The sequence below is a fragment of the Lampris incognitus genome, chromosome 6 (genome assembly GCF_029633865.1).
Source record: "Lampris incognitus isolate fLamInc1 chromosome 6, fLamInc1.hap2, whole genome shotgun sequence".
Classification (NCBI taxonomy): domain Eukaryota; kingdom Metazoa; phylum Chordata; class Actinopteri; order Lampriformes; family Lampridae; genus Lampris; species Lampris incognitus.
The window spans coordinates 44372375-44391325 of record NC_079216.1 but is presented as its reverse complement, the minus strand read 5'-3'; the positions used below and the strand labels follow the sequence as shown (position 1 = coordinate 44391325).

Sequence of the window (18951 nt, the reverse complement as noted above, 5' to 3'; positions counted from 1 at the left end):
TCATGAGCTCCTGGGGTCAAGGTTAACAACTGATGCAGACTCAGATTACCCCATTTAGCATTCTCCCAAAATGTCTGCAGCGGGTAAAGTATCCATATCTGACCTTGTATCTGCGGCTTGGAGTAACTTCTGTTAGCTATTCCTTATCATAGTAACCCATCAATCCATTAGTGGGCCTTTCTATCTACTAAGGGAGGGAAAGATTTTAGGGTGGTCTGTTTTTGGGGGATTGAATTACTCAAGAGTTTGGAGTTGCTCACTTTTGGTTGGGAGAGAAGTGATACGGTCATAAAGCGAGGTAGGTTAATAAAATTCTACATGAAGTTGCTTTTTTTTTTTAACATCGATGGGAGTTACGCTCTTGGTTTGACTCTTCACAAACGAGCAGAAACACAAACCAAATACTGTCCTACAACATTATCACCCTGTGAGGCTAAAGGCAGGGTTTAAGAGATCATTAGAAATAGGGCGTCTCTTCAATTTCTGGAATGAGGCTCATTGGTAGCTCAGGACCTCTGATGCCTGATGTTGTGGGCCACACAGATTTGCGGTTTGAGTTTCCACCAGATTTTATAAAGCTTTCAGTAGATGGGTGTAGTCGGAGAGACTGGGAGGCCCGCTGAAGGGGAGAAGTTTGTATCCCACTGTAATGATTACCAGGTCTGCCCTGCCGTGCTCCCCCACCTGACTCTGTTCTCCACACCAACAAAACCATTAACAGGCAGACCGACAGGCATCAATACCAAGAAGAGAGGCATTAAGGCAGGCGGATGTGTGGAATGGCCATCATTCCAAAGTACGGACAGTGACGGGGGAGCAGGACGCTCGCAAAGCTTCTGATCACGCACACCTCACTTGGACCTGCGAGCACATGGGCAGGGAGATATGTACCTACCCATAAAACACATGTGAAGACTTGGGAGAAAGGGCATCGTGGGGACGGGGGGGGGGGGGGACGGGGGCAGAAGAAGTGGGTTTTTCCCATGTTCGGTTTTCTTTGATGCTAATGAGGAGCCCACCTTTGCACACTCCCCCTGTTACTCATAAGAATCACCAGAGCCAGCTGGAACAGCATGAGTGTGCCTTGAGCCAGAGAGAAGGTGTGTGTGTGTGTGTGTGTGTGTGTGTGTGTGTGTGTGTGTGTGTGTGTGTGTGTGTGTGTGTGTGTGTGTGTGTTTTAAGTATGAGAAGACGAGCAGAGTCAATGCAAAGATGAAAGCCTTGTCCACCCTTGGGCTGGAAAGGGGCAGTGAAGCAACCCAAGGGGGTGGTCCCTGTCGATATGATGGGTGCACTTCAGAGAGGGGTACCCAGCTCTCTCCATCTCTGTGCTCAACCACTGACCAGTGATTAAAACGAAAGCAAAGGCACATCGTGAGATCCATGATAAAGGACCTTTGTCATTTTCTTATTGTAATGTTTTGTTTCAATGGGACCACTTTATTGTATGTCAGAGCTCCTTATGTTACCTTTCAGTGAATGCAGATATCTGTAGCTTTTGTTCTAGACCACACCCTTAATAAAAAAAAGTTTAAATAATAATAAAAAGGAGACGACAAGAATATGGCCGCTATCGTTTCAAGAGCCCCCAATCAACTACGATTATTGCAATCATATTCAAACACCATGCCGACTCAACGCCAATGATTGTGAATGTAAGCATTTTAAGAGGAGCAAAGGGCAAGCGAGAACACACACGAACACGTGCACACACACATGCGCACACACATACGCACGCATGCGCACACACACACATATTCATACATCTGAACTTACACTTTAGTGGGAGTTGTATCCCATTTGTGCTGTTGAGAACAACTTGCAGGCGGGCTCCACACATCAGTCTAAAGGTAATTAACCTTTACACATACGGGAGCACTTTCCACTGACATTTCAACATATAGCTGCCTTGGGATACCGACACGTGTTCGACTGTGTTGTTTTTTTTTCTTCTCCTGAGGGAGACAAAGAGGGGTGCACAACTTGCAACCGCATTTCTTCCCCTCTCTCTCCCCCTTTCTCTCTCTCTCTCGCTCTCCCTCTCGCTCTTCTCTCTCTGTCTCAATCAAACACACACACACACACACACACACACACACACACACACACACACACACGCACACACACGCACACGCACACACACACAAAATCCAGTGCCCACTTATGTATGTCAACCTAATGTTTTACAAGGTATTTTTGTTATTAATTAATCAATTAATTAAATGTATGTCACAGCTGGAAAAAAACTGAACGTTCTGACTCAGGTCTGAATTATGCCCCGTTTCCTATGGCAACCCTTCATTATAACCTTTGACATCTTTAACAGATGGCAAAAGCACCAGGAATTGTGCTGCAACATCAACGTTTCAGCTTCAAAATCATTTAAACCAGTTTCAAAATATTCCTCATTAAAACTGACTCGTGCTATGCTGAACTGGGACTTGCAGAAACACCAGACATGATATTCAAGCTGAAGACAATTCAAAGAGGATCGAGGAGTCTCTAACTCCAGACTACTCCCCCCTCCCCAAGACTCCTTAACTATATGTCTTAACGCTAATTTACACCTTAAAGGTGCAATTTGCTCCTTTATCACTAACATTTAACACCTGGAGGCTTCTCCATACCTGTCATTTACCTCCCGAAAATCAACACTTCTGTCACCACAGGACATTATGCCATAAGGACCATGAAGAATGAGAATGACTGAAATTTGGAAAACAAGTGTTATTCTGCTACTGTACTTCTATTGGTTACCTTTTGAAATTTAAACCTCTGTGCATTTGCAGTAGCTCAACTCCCAGTAATTTTCAAGTTTTCCCTAAAATCAACCTCATCGGCATGATAAAAAAATTTCCCACAGCTAATTAGAAATGTAACTGGGAAAATACGGGAAAGCAGAAAATAATGAGAGCTCGGCAGGATAATGGACATCCTCGTGAGAAATAATGTTTCTCGTGGGAGATCAAAAAGTGCATCGAAAAGTTGAAATCCTGGGGAAAAGAAACACATCCCAGTTTAATATAAGGTCTTTAGTCCATTTTACCCTTAGTGTGCTTTTGGGAGGTACATAAATCTCTCTTGCCTGTATGCGTGTGTGTGGCTCCTACCTCTCCTTGCTGAGGGCCATGCGTGGAGGGTCCAAGTTGGGGTTTTCCATGGACTCCATTTGCGGGCAGCGGAGGAAGTAGTAGAGGGTGTGGAGGGCGTCTGGCGACCAGGACACGGGCTGCTGGGGACGGGCGTGGCGGGCCGGGCTCAGCCCCGGGCGTACTGAACCCAGACGCTGCATGTGGTGCATGGCACGGGATACCAAGTCACCTAGGAATAAAGGGGAAGGGGGTTAGATTGTTTAAAAGGATATTTAGTTTCGATAAATGAAAACACGGCGTTCGCTTTCTTAATCCATTACCACTGTATTCTGATTTTAAAGCGTCATCGGGTCAGAGGGATATGCTAAAGTGGGAGATGCCCCAAGGGCGCTCTCAGTCCAACCAGATTTCCCCTCTCCCCCCTTTCCTTAATCATTATTCTCCTCCCGCCAGCCCTCTGCTCATTAGCAGTGTCATTAACAGTTAGCACAGCCAGACGACCAGTCTAAACAGCCATTCATGCTAAATCGCTGAAAAGCGTGAATGGACTCAGACTGCAGCTGATCATAGACTCTAATGAACTGTTCACATGTCACTCAGCCGACTCTGCTCTCTGCTCAGCCACCAAACACGATTTGATTAAACGGCAACCAGATTTGTCAAATCCACATGGGTCTACAGTTGTGTCTTGTGAAGAACCCCCCCTTTTTTTTTTGTTTTCTCCAACCCAATTGTACTTGGCCAATTACCCCACTCTTCCAAGCCGTCCCGGTCGCTGCTCCACCCCCTCTGCTGGTCCGGGGAGGGGTGCAGACTACCGATACATGTGGAGTCGCCAGCCGCTTCTTTTCACCTGACAGTGAGGAGTTTTACCAGGAGAACGTAGCATGTAGGAGGATCACGCTATTCCCCCCAGCTCCCCCTCCCCTCTGAACAGGCGCCCCGACCGACCAGAGGAGGCGCTAGAGCAGCGACCAGGACACATACCCACATCTGGCTTCCCACCTGCAGACACGGCCAATTGTGTCTGTAGGGAGCCCGACCAAGCTGGAGGTAACACAGGGATTCGAACCGGCGATCCCCATGTTGGTAGGCAACGTAATAGACCGCTACGCTACCCGGACACCTGTGAAGAACTTTTCAGAAGTGTCAAACCTACTGGCAGCGTTGTAAGCGCAGCTGTGCTGATCTGCAATGTGCTGTTATAACAGAGCTATGCAGCTTATCAGAGGATGTTGAATGGAGTGGATGTTGCTGCGTACACATGTTGTCACATTCAGCTGGAAAGAGACCAGTCATTCATACAGCAGCAGACCGTTTTCCTTTTGTGTACAGTATGAAATATGGAAAAAAACAGACAATTGGTGCATGCATGGACATGAGCGCATGCACACACACACATATATAGGAGATAAGAGAGTGGGGGGAGGGCTTTGAGGGACGAGGGGATGTAGATAACATCCTGGTGCGTGACTGAGGGAGGCGAAGCAAAGGAGGAGAAGGGAAATGTCAGCAGTCATAGAGAAGACACAGTGGAGAGGGGGAGCGAGGGGCAGGCAGAGGGATGGTGGCCAGGTTGTGCTTTGGATCGTGTAATGCTCATTTAGCCTAATTGCCCCTGGGTTAATTTCTAACCAGATTATTGTGAGTAGGAGGCTGTCCCCTGGCCAAGGCCGGGGGTGCAGCTGTGTGTGTGTGTGTGTGTGTGTGTGTGTGTGTGTGTGTGTGTGTGTGTGTGTGTGTGTGTGTGTGTGTGTGTGTGTTTTAACGGGCTAGGGCAAAGACGGGGGTAGCCCTCCAAAAGCAGACCCCACTTAAAGCTGAAGGGGCCCCTTTGTGTTCCCACCACTAGTCCCTCGAGGAGGTCTCTCAGGAATTCTGCGACCTGGATGGAGGAGAGCCTCTCCTAAGCTCCTAAACTTGTATCTATGCCCTGAGGGCAAGCTCAGCTCCAGGGGGTCTGGGGATATGAAATACTGCTTTCTCAGATTCCAGGTTATATTGGAATGTCTCCCCGCGTGGGAGCCAGTAAACACCAGTCCTTCTCTGTCCCACAAACATGACGACTGCAAAATTCAGTTGGGTGAAGGTTAAGCTTGGTAGAGCTTGCAGCATGACATGATGGATAGATATGATAAAATGCAATGTTTCCCAGATCAGCGCCACCGTAAGAGGCCTACTGTGCTTTATGGGTAAAGTTTTAACATATAAAACCGTTTTGAGCTTAACTCTTTTCAATTTGCACGACTAGATTACAAAAGGGCTTGAATATTCTTTGCAGACCCCTCTGTGCAGTTCGTTTTCTCATGTCTGGTTGTAACCCTAGTCTTTACTCTGTCGCTGGTATGACCTCATGCTCAAGAGTTTCCCATGGCTAACGGGAGAGCACTGCGGCGCTACAAATCAACCCGAAATTCAAACTGGGTTTTGTCTGAAGACACCATTCATGTGCAGTTTATGGGTTACATCTAGTTTCCAACAATTTGAGGTGCTTAGCTGCAATGTCCAGTATCCGGGCATCCATTGGATCTCGCATTTTATAAATGCTGTGTGCGCTTGCGTCTGGCCAGAACCAACTGTATATTATCCGATGAAGCGGAGCACAGATGCTCCTGTGTGTGCCCACTGCTGAGCACCTATCAGTGTCTCACCCTCTCCATGTGTGGCGCGTGTGTGTGTGTGTGTGTGTGTGTGTGTGTGTGTGTGTGTGTATGTGTGTGTGTGTACGGTGTGAACGGGTCTGAAGGATGCCAACCCTGCTTGGAAGGGCCCAGCCTCACACCGCCGGGGAGGGACGTGGCACAAAGAGAGCAGTGAGCGAGAGAGAGAGAGAGAGTGTGCTCTGTGTTTGGGGGCGAGTGTACATTTTCTTCATGTCCTTCTAACGGTGGCGGCGTATGAACGTGGCCTTGTGCTGGGGAAACAAATGGCGGAGTGTTAGCTCAATCACAGAAGGAAATCTACCCCCCCTCTCACCCCCCCCAAACAAACCTCACCCCTCACCTTTCTATCTCCCCACCACCACCACCACCACCCCCACCCCCCCCACACCACACACACACACACACACACACACTCATTTGTCCCCCCCCGTTATTAATGACCATGATTCCAGCACTCCGTTACTGTCAGCTCTGAGGTCTCCAATCTAAACAAACCACAGGTACAGTAGAGCACAGTAAACTACAGTGTGTGTGCTTCTCCCAGCGCCAATCTTTTCATTTCATTACACGAGACATCAAAAGAGGAAAAAAACAGCCAGCCAGATCTTGAGGATCTCGGCACCGATCAACTATCATACGCATGTAAGGGAGATTTAACAATAACACCTGTGCTTTGCTAGGATTACTAGGAGTGGTGAGAACGAGTAGGAGTCATTTTATTATTTTTCCCCAGAAAGTTGAATCGGTTCATCTGGACACCACGTTTAGTGGGAGAAACGTTCCTCGTTTCTCCCACTAAACGTGGTGTTCAGATGAACCGATTCAACTCTCTGGGGTTTTCTTACCTGGATTATTGAGAATGCATTGTGCTTTGGCCTGGACCAATGCGCTGGGCACTCAATTAACTGGTCAAAAAAAAGTTATTTTATCCATCTGGACCACGAGGTCAGGTTACCCTAGATGACTTTCCCATAAACTTTCAGTCCGATCCTCGGTCACATAAACTGAAGTGTTTTAAGGACAGTCACAGAGCGCTCCTATGACAGGCGGTCATGTGGCATGACAACGAGGCCGACCCAGTTTTAGTGCTCCTCACAGACTCGTGAGACAATGTCAAACCTGTTTGATTTTCGATGGCAGCTACACCACGTTTGCAGTTTTCACTGTCGAAGAGAGGGAAAGACCATGACAAGCACACAGCTGGTTGATTTTCCAAATGGTTTGATTTCAAAATATTCAACTGCTTCAAATCAAAATTCAGGAAAAAAAGCTGCATCCAGGTGGCGTGGCGGTCTCTTCCGTTGCCTACCAATACAGGGATTGCTGGTTTGAATCCCCTTGTTACCCCTGGCTTGGTCGGGCATCCCTACAGACACAATTGGCCGTGTTTGCGGGTGAGAAGCTGGATGTGGGTATGTGTCCTGGTCGCTGCACTAGCGCCTCCTCTGGTCAACCAGAGCGCCTGTTCGGGAGGGAGGGGGAACTGGGGGGAATAGTGTGATCCTCCCATGCACTACGTACCCCTGGTGAAACTTCCCAGATCAGCAGAGGGGGTGGAGCAGCGACCGGGACGGCTCGGAAGAGTGTGGTAATTGTCCAGGTACAATTGGGGAGAAAAAGGGGGCAACAAACCAAAAAAAAAAAGAAAAAAAGCTAGGCTTTTTGTTTCAGTGGTATGGCTATGAGCACATTGAATTTATCAGGGAATGGGGCAATCGTCGACACGTTGATTAGGCACAGGTTCACTCTGCTCCCAACCACGGGAGCGTCCTGATAAACAGGGCCCTCTCCCCTGCCCACCGCTGAGACATGGACAAACGGACAGACGAAGAAGCAGAAACCGACTACAGAGTGAATGCATGCTTCACAGGGGAAGATAGAGCCACATCCTGACTGACAGCGGACAGCTGTCTGAGGTGTGCTGACAGATACCATTTTTCTTTACATTTTGACTGACTGAGTGATTGGTAAGAAAAGATACACAGATTCATATGGTTTATCTTGACTTAGTGCACACTGATTTGTAGGCAGGCAAGCAGTCAATCAGACAGACAGACAGATGAGGAGCAGTCAACCAGTGAAAAAGTAGCAAGCAACCGAATAAATAAAGACAAAAAGCTGTTTCATGTCATTCTCCAGTGTCCACAAAGGGCATAGATAAGATAACAGTTCACAACGAGACACAATGTGGGACCTATCACAGCGTGATAGAAAACAGCATGCATGCTATCACTGCTAACCACTTCCCCCTCCACTCGGCTCGGCTGTCTGCAGCGACAATCTTTTGGCAGAGGAAAGACTAAAATCTGGCTATTGTCTTTCGGAGTCAGCAAACATGGTGGGAAAAGTAAAAGTAAAACAAATGTTGGTGATGTGGAAATACACTGAAATAAATACCAGAGAATTGGTTTTATCTCTTGTGTAAGTGGGCTTTAACCTTGAGTTATGGAATGATCCGATATGAAAGTTTAATCATTTTTGGTGTAATAGCTTAAATGGTGTTTTCTTTTCACTGGAAGAAAAGCTACGGGGAACTTGGTCTCTCACTGTAGGCACCATGGATGTAAAAATATTTTAAAAAAATATAAAAGATAAGATGAAGTATACCCTGACCCCCCCACACACACACACACACTTGCAAATCTATACTTGTGGGGCCTCCTCATTGACTACATTCATTTCCTAGCCCTTAACCCTAACCTTAACCACGACAACTACAAGCCTAACCCTAACCCTTACCCTAACCTTACCTAACCCCAATTCTAACCTTAACCCTAAAACCAAGTCCTAACCCTAAAATAGACCCTGTTTTAGGGTTAGGACAAAAACTTTTTACTGGTGGGGCCCCATAAAATGGCCCCACAAGGTAGGTGGTTTCTGGTTTTTCTATTCTAATGGGGTCATTTGGGCCCCATTGGGTAAGAAAAACGAGTATACACACACACACACACACACAAACACACACACACACACACACACACACACACACTGTGCTGAACCATGCCCACTCACTGAGTTCAGAGATGCTGCCAACACAGGTGGCCAGCAGGGACTGTTCCAAAGTCCTCAGCTCCAGCTGGGCATAGGCATCCTCCCTGCTCTCCACGGCACTCTGCTGACCCTCTGTATATGGGCTGAAGTGGGCTGGGAGAGACAGAACACCTGCAGGAGACAGACCGCAGGAGACAAGAGTTAGATATTACAAAACAGATGACCATTTTAAACTCATCAAACACAAAGTGATCCTCCATCCATATTTTCTGGAACGCTCTACTCGGCCCTAAGTTCTTCAATCACTCCTGCTTGCACAATACTTACAGACCAATATTTACAATATGTACAGTTGTTGTCATTCTGCAGCTCTCAGACTAAACACGGACCCATTTATCCCCCCCCCCATGTTGAAATTGAACATGGATTCCGAATTCTCTTTGCCAATATTTCTGTTTTTAAAACATATTGAGTAATGTAAGAGGAACGACATGCAATGATGTTTGGAAAACATTTTAACATATTAGTGAATTTCTAAGAATGGTTTTGACAACAACCACAGTGCAGAGTTGTGTCAGCGGCATGCATGAGGGTATTTTTTTTATCTAATCTGCCGCCTGTCAATCTGTCTGGAGCAAACACAGATTATGCCAGAATAACAACTGCTAGCAATTTCTTAACGCAGCTTCAAAATCGATCAAGCTCCACCTCAACCAATCGAGAAGTGTATAAGAGAGCCCTAAAGAGTTAAAATATTGGTGTCTGACACAGTTAAAGGCAATTATTTTTCAACCTTATGCATTTTCACACTGGAAGGACATGAGGTTGGACCCTGGTTATGAAATCTACATCATGCTGTAGAGGTCTATTCCCTTTCTGTTTGCAGTCCTCATAAGGTGCATTCCCCCTGAACCTAACAACAATCAAAACTTCTAGAAACATGACGTATGAATTTGACACATTGAAAGAAATAAGCAGAGCAACACGGCAAGGTCAGGCCACCTCAGACAACACATTTTCACATGTTCAGTTTTGTTCTCAGGCAGAAACATGAAATTGCCCTGGGAAATAACCCCAATTTATGGGGATGATTACCAAGCCCAACCAACAAGGGATAAAGAACCTAATAATTTAATTATCGAAAACTTGAGGTGTCCAGGTGGCATGGCAGTTTATTCCGTTGCCTACCAACACATGGATCGTTGGTTTGAATCCCCATGTTACCTCCAGCTAGGTCGAGCGTCCCTACAGACACAATTGGCCGTGTCTGCAGGTGGGTATGTGTCTTGGTCGCTGCACTAGCGCCCTCCTCTGGTTAGTCGGGGCGCCTGTTCAGGGGGAACTGGGGGGAATAGCGTGATCCTCCCATGCGCTACATCCCCCTGGTTAAAACTCCTCACCGTCAGGTGAAAAGAAGCGGCTGACGACTCCACATGTATCGGAGGAGGCATGTGGTAGTCTGCAGCCCTCCCCGGATCGACAAGAGGGGGTGGAGCAGCGACCGGGATGGTTCGGAAGAGTGGGGTAATTGGCCGGATACAAATTGTGCAATAAACTGTGTAATAAATAGCGTTGCTTTTTTCCTCATTCTCAAGACGGTAACCATTTGTCCGATTAATCTTGGGGTAAGTGGATAGCATCCATCTTACATAAACCAGAAATATCATCCTGGTCTTTTACATGTGTGCTCCCCCAACAGTTTGGTGTGCTGCAGCTGAAATGGCTAGAGGAAGTTTTTCTGCCATACAGCTATTTTATCCTGACTTAAAGCTTTCACACGGTCATAAGCTGTGTAGGCATCCCGGAGCTCATCCTTTGGCGAGAGCTGGAGTTTGGTGTTAACAACACCTGCTTGCTTTACAGTACCAGTTGGCAGGCTGACACCGGTGTTCCCTGCTGGCGTGAACCTGGTTTGACCAGGACAAACCAAGGTTAGCTGTCCAAAGGTCGACCCTTTTCTTTGGCTCGCAAACCCGAGATGAGCTCTTTGCCAAGCAGGAGAGGAAACAAGAAGAGGATGGTGAGGAATGAGAGAGAGAAATGCAAAAGGAAAGATTATCAGGTAAGGGTTGTGATTTATTTGCCGTGCCCTGAGGGAGAAGAGCCAGTCTCTTCTTCCTTTCTTCTACTCTCTCTCTCTCTCTCTCTCTCTCTCCTCTCTCTCTCTCTCTCTCTCTCTCTTCTCTCTCTCTCTCTCTCTCTCTCTCTCTCTCTCTCTCTCTCTCTCTCTCTCTCTCTCTCTCTCTCTCTCTCTCTCTCTCTCTCTCTCTCTCTCTCTCTCTCTCTCTCTCTCTCTCTCTCTCCTCTCTCTCTCCTCTCTCTCTCGCTCTTTGTTTCTACCATTCTCTCTCAGGGGAAACTATTTGAATGGCTTTCCATCCCCTAAAATGACATTCCCATGTGCTTCCGGTAAGCAGTGTCCTCTCACTGGAATCTGGGGAGGCTCATCTGTAAAAGGATGTCGAAATGAAAACTGCTGATGGATATAAAAAAAATCTTCATAATCCATTTAAGGCTGAGGTCCTTTCTTTTTTGTTTGTGGCTCTCGACAGCCGGGGCGCCTGTATAATACTGACTCAGCATGTAAGAGGGCACAGGAGAGGAACAGAGTATTTCAAAAGCCCCGAAAAAAACTAAACTTTCTTGGTGGAAATAACTGTGGCGTCTGCAAACTCATTCCTGCACCATTAAACCCAAGCAGATACAGCTTGACATTTTCTTTACGGCACATGAGTTACTATTGCGGTCTCACAAAATCCAAGTGATTTGCAATGATAATGCGAGGAATATAATCCGGGGTACGAACGCTGTCTAATATGGCGAACCATCACAGAACCGTCATGATTGGCGTTATCATGCAGCAAACGGTTACCACGTGCAACACAGTGTGTACTGTGAATGACACAAATCTATTGATGACACAAATCTATTGATACAACACCTTTAGCAAGAGTACAGTGTAAAATCAGATAGCATGCACCAAGTGTCCATATCATTGGACTTGGTATATACCCAGTGAAAAATGTATATCTCTGCTCAGAGCATGTCAGCAGATACAGCCCCTCTTACTCAAACTCATCTGACACCCAATATGCCATATTTCATGTGATGATATTTCTTCTTAAAAGCAAAGCCATGCAGGAACAGGACCAACCCCCATTTTCCTCACTGGATGACTACTTTATATCGAGGAGTACTTCATATCAACAGAATTAAAGACATGTCTCATACAAGCTCATAACAACCTGGAGCTAAACACGCTCAAAACTGTGGAGATAACAGTGGACACACTGCCCCCCCCCCCCCGCATACTCAACAGCACCGCGTCTGCTGTGGAAATTGGGATCCACAATCTCCCAGGACCTAACGTGGGTGTCCAACACAGACACAATCATCAAAAAGGCCCAGCAGAGGATGTACTTTCTCTTGTCAGCTCAGGAGCTGCTGATTCAGCTCGGCTATGCAATATTACAGTCTGTCCTCTGCACATCCTCACTGTCTGATTTGGATCAGCCACCGAACAGGACAGGGACAGACTACTAGGTCTGCAGAGAAAATCATTGGTGCCAACCTGCCCTCTATTCAGGACTTGTACATCTCCGGATTCTGGAAACAGGCAGGCAACATCTGCAGACCCATCACAGCCTGGTCACAACCTGTTCCAACTCCTCCCCTCTGGTAGGTGCAACAGAGCACTGTACCCCAAAACAACCAGATATAAAAACAGTTCCTTTCTGCAGGCTGTCATTCTGATGGACACTTAATCTCCTCATAGTAAATCTATGCACGCTGTATGTACTGAATACATGCATATCTGTCATGTCACCTACCTCATGAATACATAAGTAACCCGCTAACATAATTATTCCAGCATCTTTGTACTTTGCACCATTACCTTCACATATATAGTCATTCCTTGTAATATTGCTGGAGGTTGTTGTGTTGTTATTCTATGTAAGTACACACATGGCCAAATAAAGATGGTTCTGACACCGGTTCTGAGATGTGTGATTTTAATGTATCTTTCTGTCTGCCTGTCTGTCGGTCTGTCCATCAGTCTGTCTCTCCGTCTGTCTGTCCGTCTCCCTGTCTGCAGCATCAGACTTGTATACTATGTGCTGACTGTCCATTCCAACACAATGGAAATGGCTGCCTCTAGCAGAGTGCTCGGCTGCAACAAAGGCCATGCACATCAGACCACAAAAATCAAACAAGCACAAACAAACGGACACACACAAACACAAACACACATCCACACACATGCGCAGGCACACACATGCACACACCTGCACACACACTTATACAATGATCGTGCATGTCTATGCGCTTGCACTATTTTGTGAAACCAGGCAATTAAATGAATGCCTTATAAAAAAGGGCCAACTTCGCTTAAGCTGCAAAACACTCGAGTTAGTTTCCCATAGAAATATAGTTATCATCATTTGTAAGAGTGGCTTTTACGTGGTTATATACTCTTAAGAATTAATACTGGCACAATATTTTATTTCTTTAATTATTCTTTGGTGAACTGTCAGGGACTATGTTATGTAGCGTCTATGATAAAGGAGGAAGTATGTGAATAGGGAGATAAGATAAAAAAAACAAGCAAAAAAAAACAAACCTCAATAGCTCCTTTATAAAAGGGTTTTTTATTTCAACACAGTTCAGTGAGACACAAGCCTCCTGAGAGGTAAGGGGTTTGGTCTCATTAGTGTGGAGAGAGTGTGTGGAAGACCTTGCATGTGGGTGTGTGCATGTGTGTGTGTGTGTGTGTGTGTGTGTGTGTGTGTGTGTGTGTGTGGGTGTGTGTGTGTGTGTATGTATGTTTGTGTATGTATATTGTGTATGTGTCATACGTGCTTGCATTTTGTGTGAAAAAGAGTTGTGTGTTTTTAAAGGAAGAGCTTTCCTTAATTCAAGGTCTTGTAGCTGCCGTCATTAGCACATAATATTGTCCAATGTTTCCAATAGGGCTTCACAGGCCCCATAAAGATGCATTAAACAGCACAGTGAAATAGTTTGAAAAACTGCAGGTATTCGTTGCAAGTACTAGAGAGCAACTCCATTCACCCAGCTATATTTACCAAGGCCTATTACGCACTACTCTGGAGTAAAGCTCAATGGTATATTTCTACTGGATAGAACATTTCATCTACTACTACTATGACTTCCGGCTGCTCCCGTTAGGGGTCGCCACAGCAGATCATCTGTTTCCATTTCTGCATCTTCCTCTGTCACATCAGCCACCTGCAAGTCCTCCCTCAACCACATATAAACCTCCTCTTTGGCCTTCCTCTTTTCCTCTTCCCTGGCAGCTTCCATATTCAGCATCCTTCTCCCAATATACCCAGCACCTCTCCTCCACACATGTCCAAGCCAACCTCAATCTTGCCTCTCTTGCTTTGCACTCTTACTTTTTACCCTTCTGTCACAAATCACTCCTGACACTCTTCTCCCACCCACTCCACCCTGCCTGCACACTCTTCTTCACATCTTTTCTGCACTGCTCGTTACTTTGTTGACCTCTCCATCCATCCATTATCTGTGCTGCTTATCCTGCTCTCAGGGTCCCAAGTATTTAAACTCATACGCCTTCGTCACCTCCACTCCTTGCATCCCCACTATTCCACTGTCCTCCCTGTCATTATCTGACTATATCATAATATGACTATATCCTCCATCAGACATGCATGTTAGGGTTAATACTTCCTGCCTGTGCCTTTGACCAAAGCAATGGAAGAAAGAAGTGGAGCTGGTCTCCGGGCACTGCACTGCAGCCCAGCTTCTCCTATAGGATGGCTTAAATGCATGGGATGAATTTTGTTGTATGTATGACAATAAAAGTGTCTTCTTCGTCCTCTCTTCAAACACGTCAAAAAAAGCGCTGTCATCGTCTGCTTGATTCTTTAAGACTTTTCCAAAATATTCACATATTTAGCATGCCTGAAATAGACATGCCTTGGTTTAAAGGGAAATTCAGTTGTTTGTTTTTACAACCTGGGTCTTATTTTCCTTGTTTTTGCCGTCGTGCATATTGACTATGAAATCCTTTTACGGAGGTTTTGGACACAGGATCACTGCTAGACATGGCTTCACAGCGGCATCAAACAGGGCAACTGAACACGTGCCTTAAACCTGACCTTTCAACAACAGAGAAAACTCAGTGCCTCAGTTAGACTGTGTACCTGAGTTCCTATCTATGACTAAATCTCATTACATTGGCTGGGTAGTTTATCAATGGTTACGACTACTTATAGCAAGTACAGACTGGTCTTTCCTGCGAATTGAACCAAGAAATAACTTTTAACTTGTACTTTTATCACTTCCAAATACATAGTTTAGTTGGGTTGAACTGGATTTGCTGAAACGTGTCTGATGCTTGTGCTCCGTTCCCTGCAAGAGGCCATTGTGAGGTCGAGTCCAAGATCTCCAGAATGAAGCTGGTGAGTGACAGGTTATCATTACAAATATGCATAATGGCAAGAACTACAAAAAATAAGACATAGATTGTGAAACAACAGACATATCCTTCAAGAAAACCGATTAAAAAAAAAATCCATGGAGAAGTTAAATTTGTCTACCTTTAATAAAAGCCAAAAAGAAAAAAGAAAAAAAAATCTTTTAGTTCAATCTGCTCCCCCTTTTTCAAAGCTCAGTAAAACATTTGCACAGCGGTACACTCCCAGTAGTTCCCAGTTCCCACAGTCCCCACCCCGTGCTGGCTTCACCACTGAACCCCAGCCTGCGTCATCTGGGCCTGAGCTCCATCACAGCCGTGCTGGGCCTGTCCCCACCACCACCACTAATATTACCAGCACAAGCAGCACTCCATGCATCATCTTTCTCTCTGGCACTGGGAGCGGCACGGGGATGAGAGAGAGGGGAGAGGGAGGGATGAGAGTTGAGGCTGAGGGGAACAGGGGGAGAGGAATTTGTGGCTATCTGGTGAGAGAAGAATGAGTCATGGAGAGCGGGATATGGGGGGGGGGGAGTAAGAGTGTAGGAAAGACAGGATGTGTAGGACTTAGTAGAGGGTGAGGTTGGGGAGGACAAGTGACACAAGGGATTCATTCTGTTGCGGTCATTTTGGTTTAATTTTTTGAGGTTGACCCTGCTGGAGTAATGTTGGGGATCCAGAAACGAATCAAAGCTGAGACACACAGCGAAGCCGGCGGCGGTCTCTACCCGAGCCGAGCTATCTCTCAAAACTGTTACGCCTTCATCTAGATAAAACAAACAAAAAAATAACACACCCAACATGGGGGACCATTTTCATTTCATATTTGTTAACAAAAGTTACAAAATCAACCGAGTTATCGCTGTTGGTTAGGCGACATTTCAAAATAAAAGTTCAGCATTGAGTCACTTTATGCTGTTTAAAAGTTAGAAAGGGGACATAATGGCACATATCAGGGCGGCACAGTGGCCCAGTGGTTAGCACGGCTGCCTCCCAGCAAGAACGTCCTGGGTTCGAACCCCAGGCCGTCCCAGGTGCTTTCTGTGTGGAGTTTGCATGTTCTCCCCATGTCTGTGTGGGTTTTCTCCGGGTGCTCCGGTTTCCTCCCACCATCAAAAAGACATGCACGTTAGGGTTAATACTCCTGTCTGTGCCCCTGAGCAAGGCGATGGAAAGAGGAACTGGAGTTGGTCCCCGGGTGCTGCAGCTGCCCCACTGCTGCTATACAATAGGATGGCTTAAATGCAGAGAACAAATTCGCTGTAAGAATACAATGACAAAATAAAGTGACTTTCCTCTAACTGCAAATGTACATCTTGTTCTCATTAGTAGCTGTGTTTGCATTAATCGCTAGAAATATCTTAAGCAAACTTTTGAAATGTCACCCCAAAAAAAAAGTGAATTAGGTGCATTTCCATCAACTGGTTTGAGTGAATAACCTAGGCTATGCAAAGCGTAGTCTCGCCAGAGGTTGGAGGTATAGGCTACGTTACGCGTGGCTGTAATAAATAGAGTAGAAGAAGAAGAAGAAGAGGTTGTGAACCGAAACAAACCAGTCGCCTTGGCCATGTACGAGAGAAGATGGATCTCCCATTTCTCATGTTTCCGTGTTGGGAATCCACATCACCGGTGTACTGGTTACCCACGCCTACATCATTACCACAGCAGCTCACGCCGATAGTTGGTGATGTCTGGACACACAAATCCAATCTGATCACTCGCAAATAACATTGCGGACAGCCTGTCTTAGAAGACTTGATTTGAGAAACAAGTCCAATCTGCCTGCAGTCTGAACAAGGCCCTGGTGCTGCAGGATCTTTGGGCACTTTAGTTTCATCTACATTCTCACCACCACAGTTCTGATAAAAGCACATTCCTGGGCCTTAATTGGTCCGTGTGTAATACTTTGTTTTGTCTACCAGGGAGAGCGAGACTGTGAAAGACAGACAGGCATGATCAGGTCCGCTGCTGCACTTGTCTGCTGTCCTTATGCTGGCAAAGGAAGGGAATATAGGAATATACAACCACAGGCACACACTTATGCATGAACACACACACACACACACACACACACACACACACACACACACACACACACACACACAAGCAACACCTGCTTTGTCCCTTTTAACAACCTCTTCATTCATTACAGCGTGGACGGATCAGAGACTCAGGGAAGGGGGCTTCAAAGCCGTTTCCCCTCCCAAAAAAGGGCTCTGATTTGGGCCAAGAGTCTGGGCTCATCCATGAAACGGGACCAGAGGACTGGAGTCACACAGTAGCACTTGTGTTTGTCAAGGGCGCTATTGGATATGTATCAACCCCAACCTCCTAATCTGGTCCTTTTTTTACAAGTGTTTCTTTGACATGAGGTATAACGTGTGCATGTGTGTGTGTGTGCAAACACACACAAACATGCGCACGCACAACATGGATTCCAGGGGCCAGATGTGACCCTTCACTCACAACCTCTCGCCTCTTGTTATCCCCCCTTAGAAGCTTCATGACACCTGTTTCCCATACATACAGCTATAGACATGCATATACATTTGCAAACAGACATTTGAACACACACACATACACACACACACACACACACACACACACACACACACACACACACACACACACACACACACACACACACACACACACGACACACGTCTGGGAATGTTTAATTTTCAAAGATGACTGAACTAGTAGGTGTGATGCACTAATTTCTTTGTGCATGAGTATTTGTGTTACGTGTGTGTGTGTTGGAGTCTATTCGTCTGTGCGTAGCTTTGTGTTTACGCATGTTTTGTGGACCGATGCGGGCAGATAGGGCCACTGGGGGAGGCCCGGAGCGAGGCTAACTCGGGTGTTTCGGCATCAGAGTTAAAAATAACCATGTTTGCCTGCTCCAGCGGAGCCTCCTCATGATCTTTATCTAAACAGAGCAGAACAGAGCGGCATTAAGGACGCTGAAGTCTGTTAGCATGCAGCTAAAAATAATCAGTCACTGGCAAGTCAGTATGTCGGACTGTCTTTTAAAATGAGACTTTCCATGTGAAGTGGTGCTCAGACAGAGACGCATTCATAAGAACTGAAGCCGGTCAGAATAATTTTTGTACACTTAACCCTCAGCTGACCATCCCCTTGAAGTATTTACATGTTGGTTGACTTAATTCCTGTATTTCATTTAGTCAGTGCAAGGTTTATCTGGTGTTTTAGAGGAGTCAAAACCATCAAAAACCACTGACCTCTGTTCTATATTTTCTCTCTCTGTCTTTCTCTGTCTCTATTATTTTCTCTGTCTCTCAGTCTCGCTGTTTCTCTGTCTCTCTCTCTGTCTCTCTCTCGCTCTCTCTCTCTCTCTCACACACACACACACACACACACACAGACACACACACACACACATGCAAAACTATACTTGTGGGGCCCCCTCACTGACTACATTAATTTCCTAGCCTTAACCCTAACCAGGCAAACTACATGCCTAACCCTAACCCTTACCCTAACCTTAACCTAATCCTAATTCTAACCTTAACTCTAAAACCAAGTCCTAACCCTAAAATAGACCCTTTTACTTGTGGGGCCCTATCAAATGCCCCACAAGGTAGGTGGTTTCTGGTTTTTCTATCTTAATGGGGACATCCTATTAGGATAGAAAAACGTGGTGTGTACACACACACACACACACACACACACACACACACACACACACACACACACACACACACACACACACACACACACACACACA

At 46.0% G+C, this 18951-nt stretch overlaps 1 protein-coding gene across 1 annotated transcript in view; it reads right to left on the bottom strand.

Annotated features, from left to right (window-relative positions):
- The window catches only part of abtb2b (ankyrin repeat and BTB (POZ) domain containing 2b), a 94087-nt gene that overhangs the window by 25050 nt on the left and 50086 nt on the right, over nucleotides 1–18951 (bottom strand). Inside the window, exons 2-3 of the mRNA XM_056282234.1 lie at nucleotides 8768–8917; nucleotides 3111–3321 (exon numbers count right to left, since the gene is read on the bottom strand). Of these exons, the coding sequence (XP_056138209.1) occupies nucleotides 3111–3321; nucleotides 8768–8917 (361 nt within the window). The remainder of the gene's footprint in view (nucleotides 1–3110; nucleotides 3322–8767; nucleotides 8918–18951) is intronic.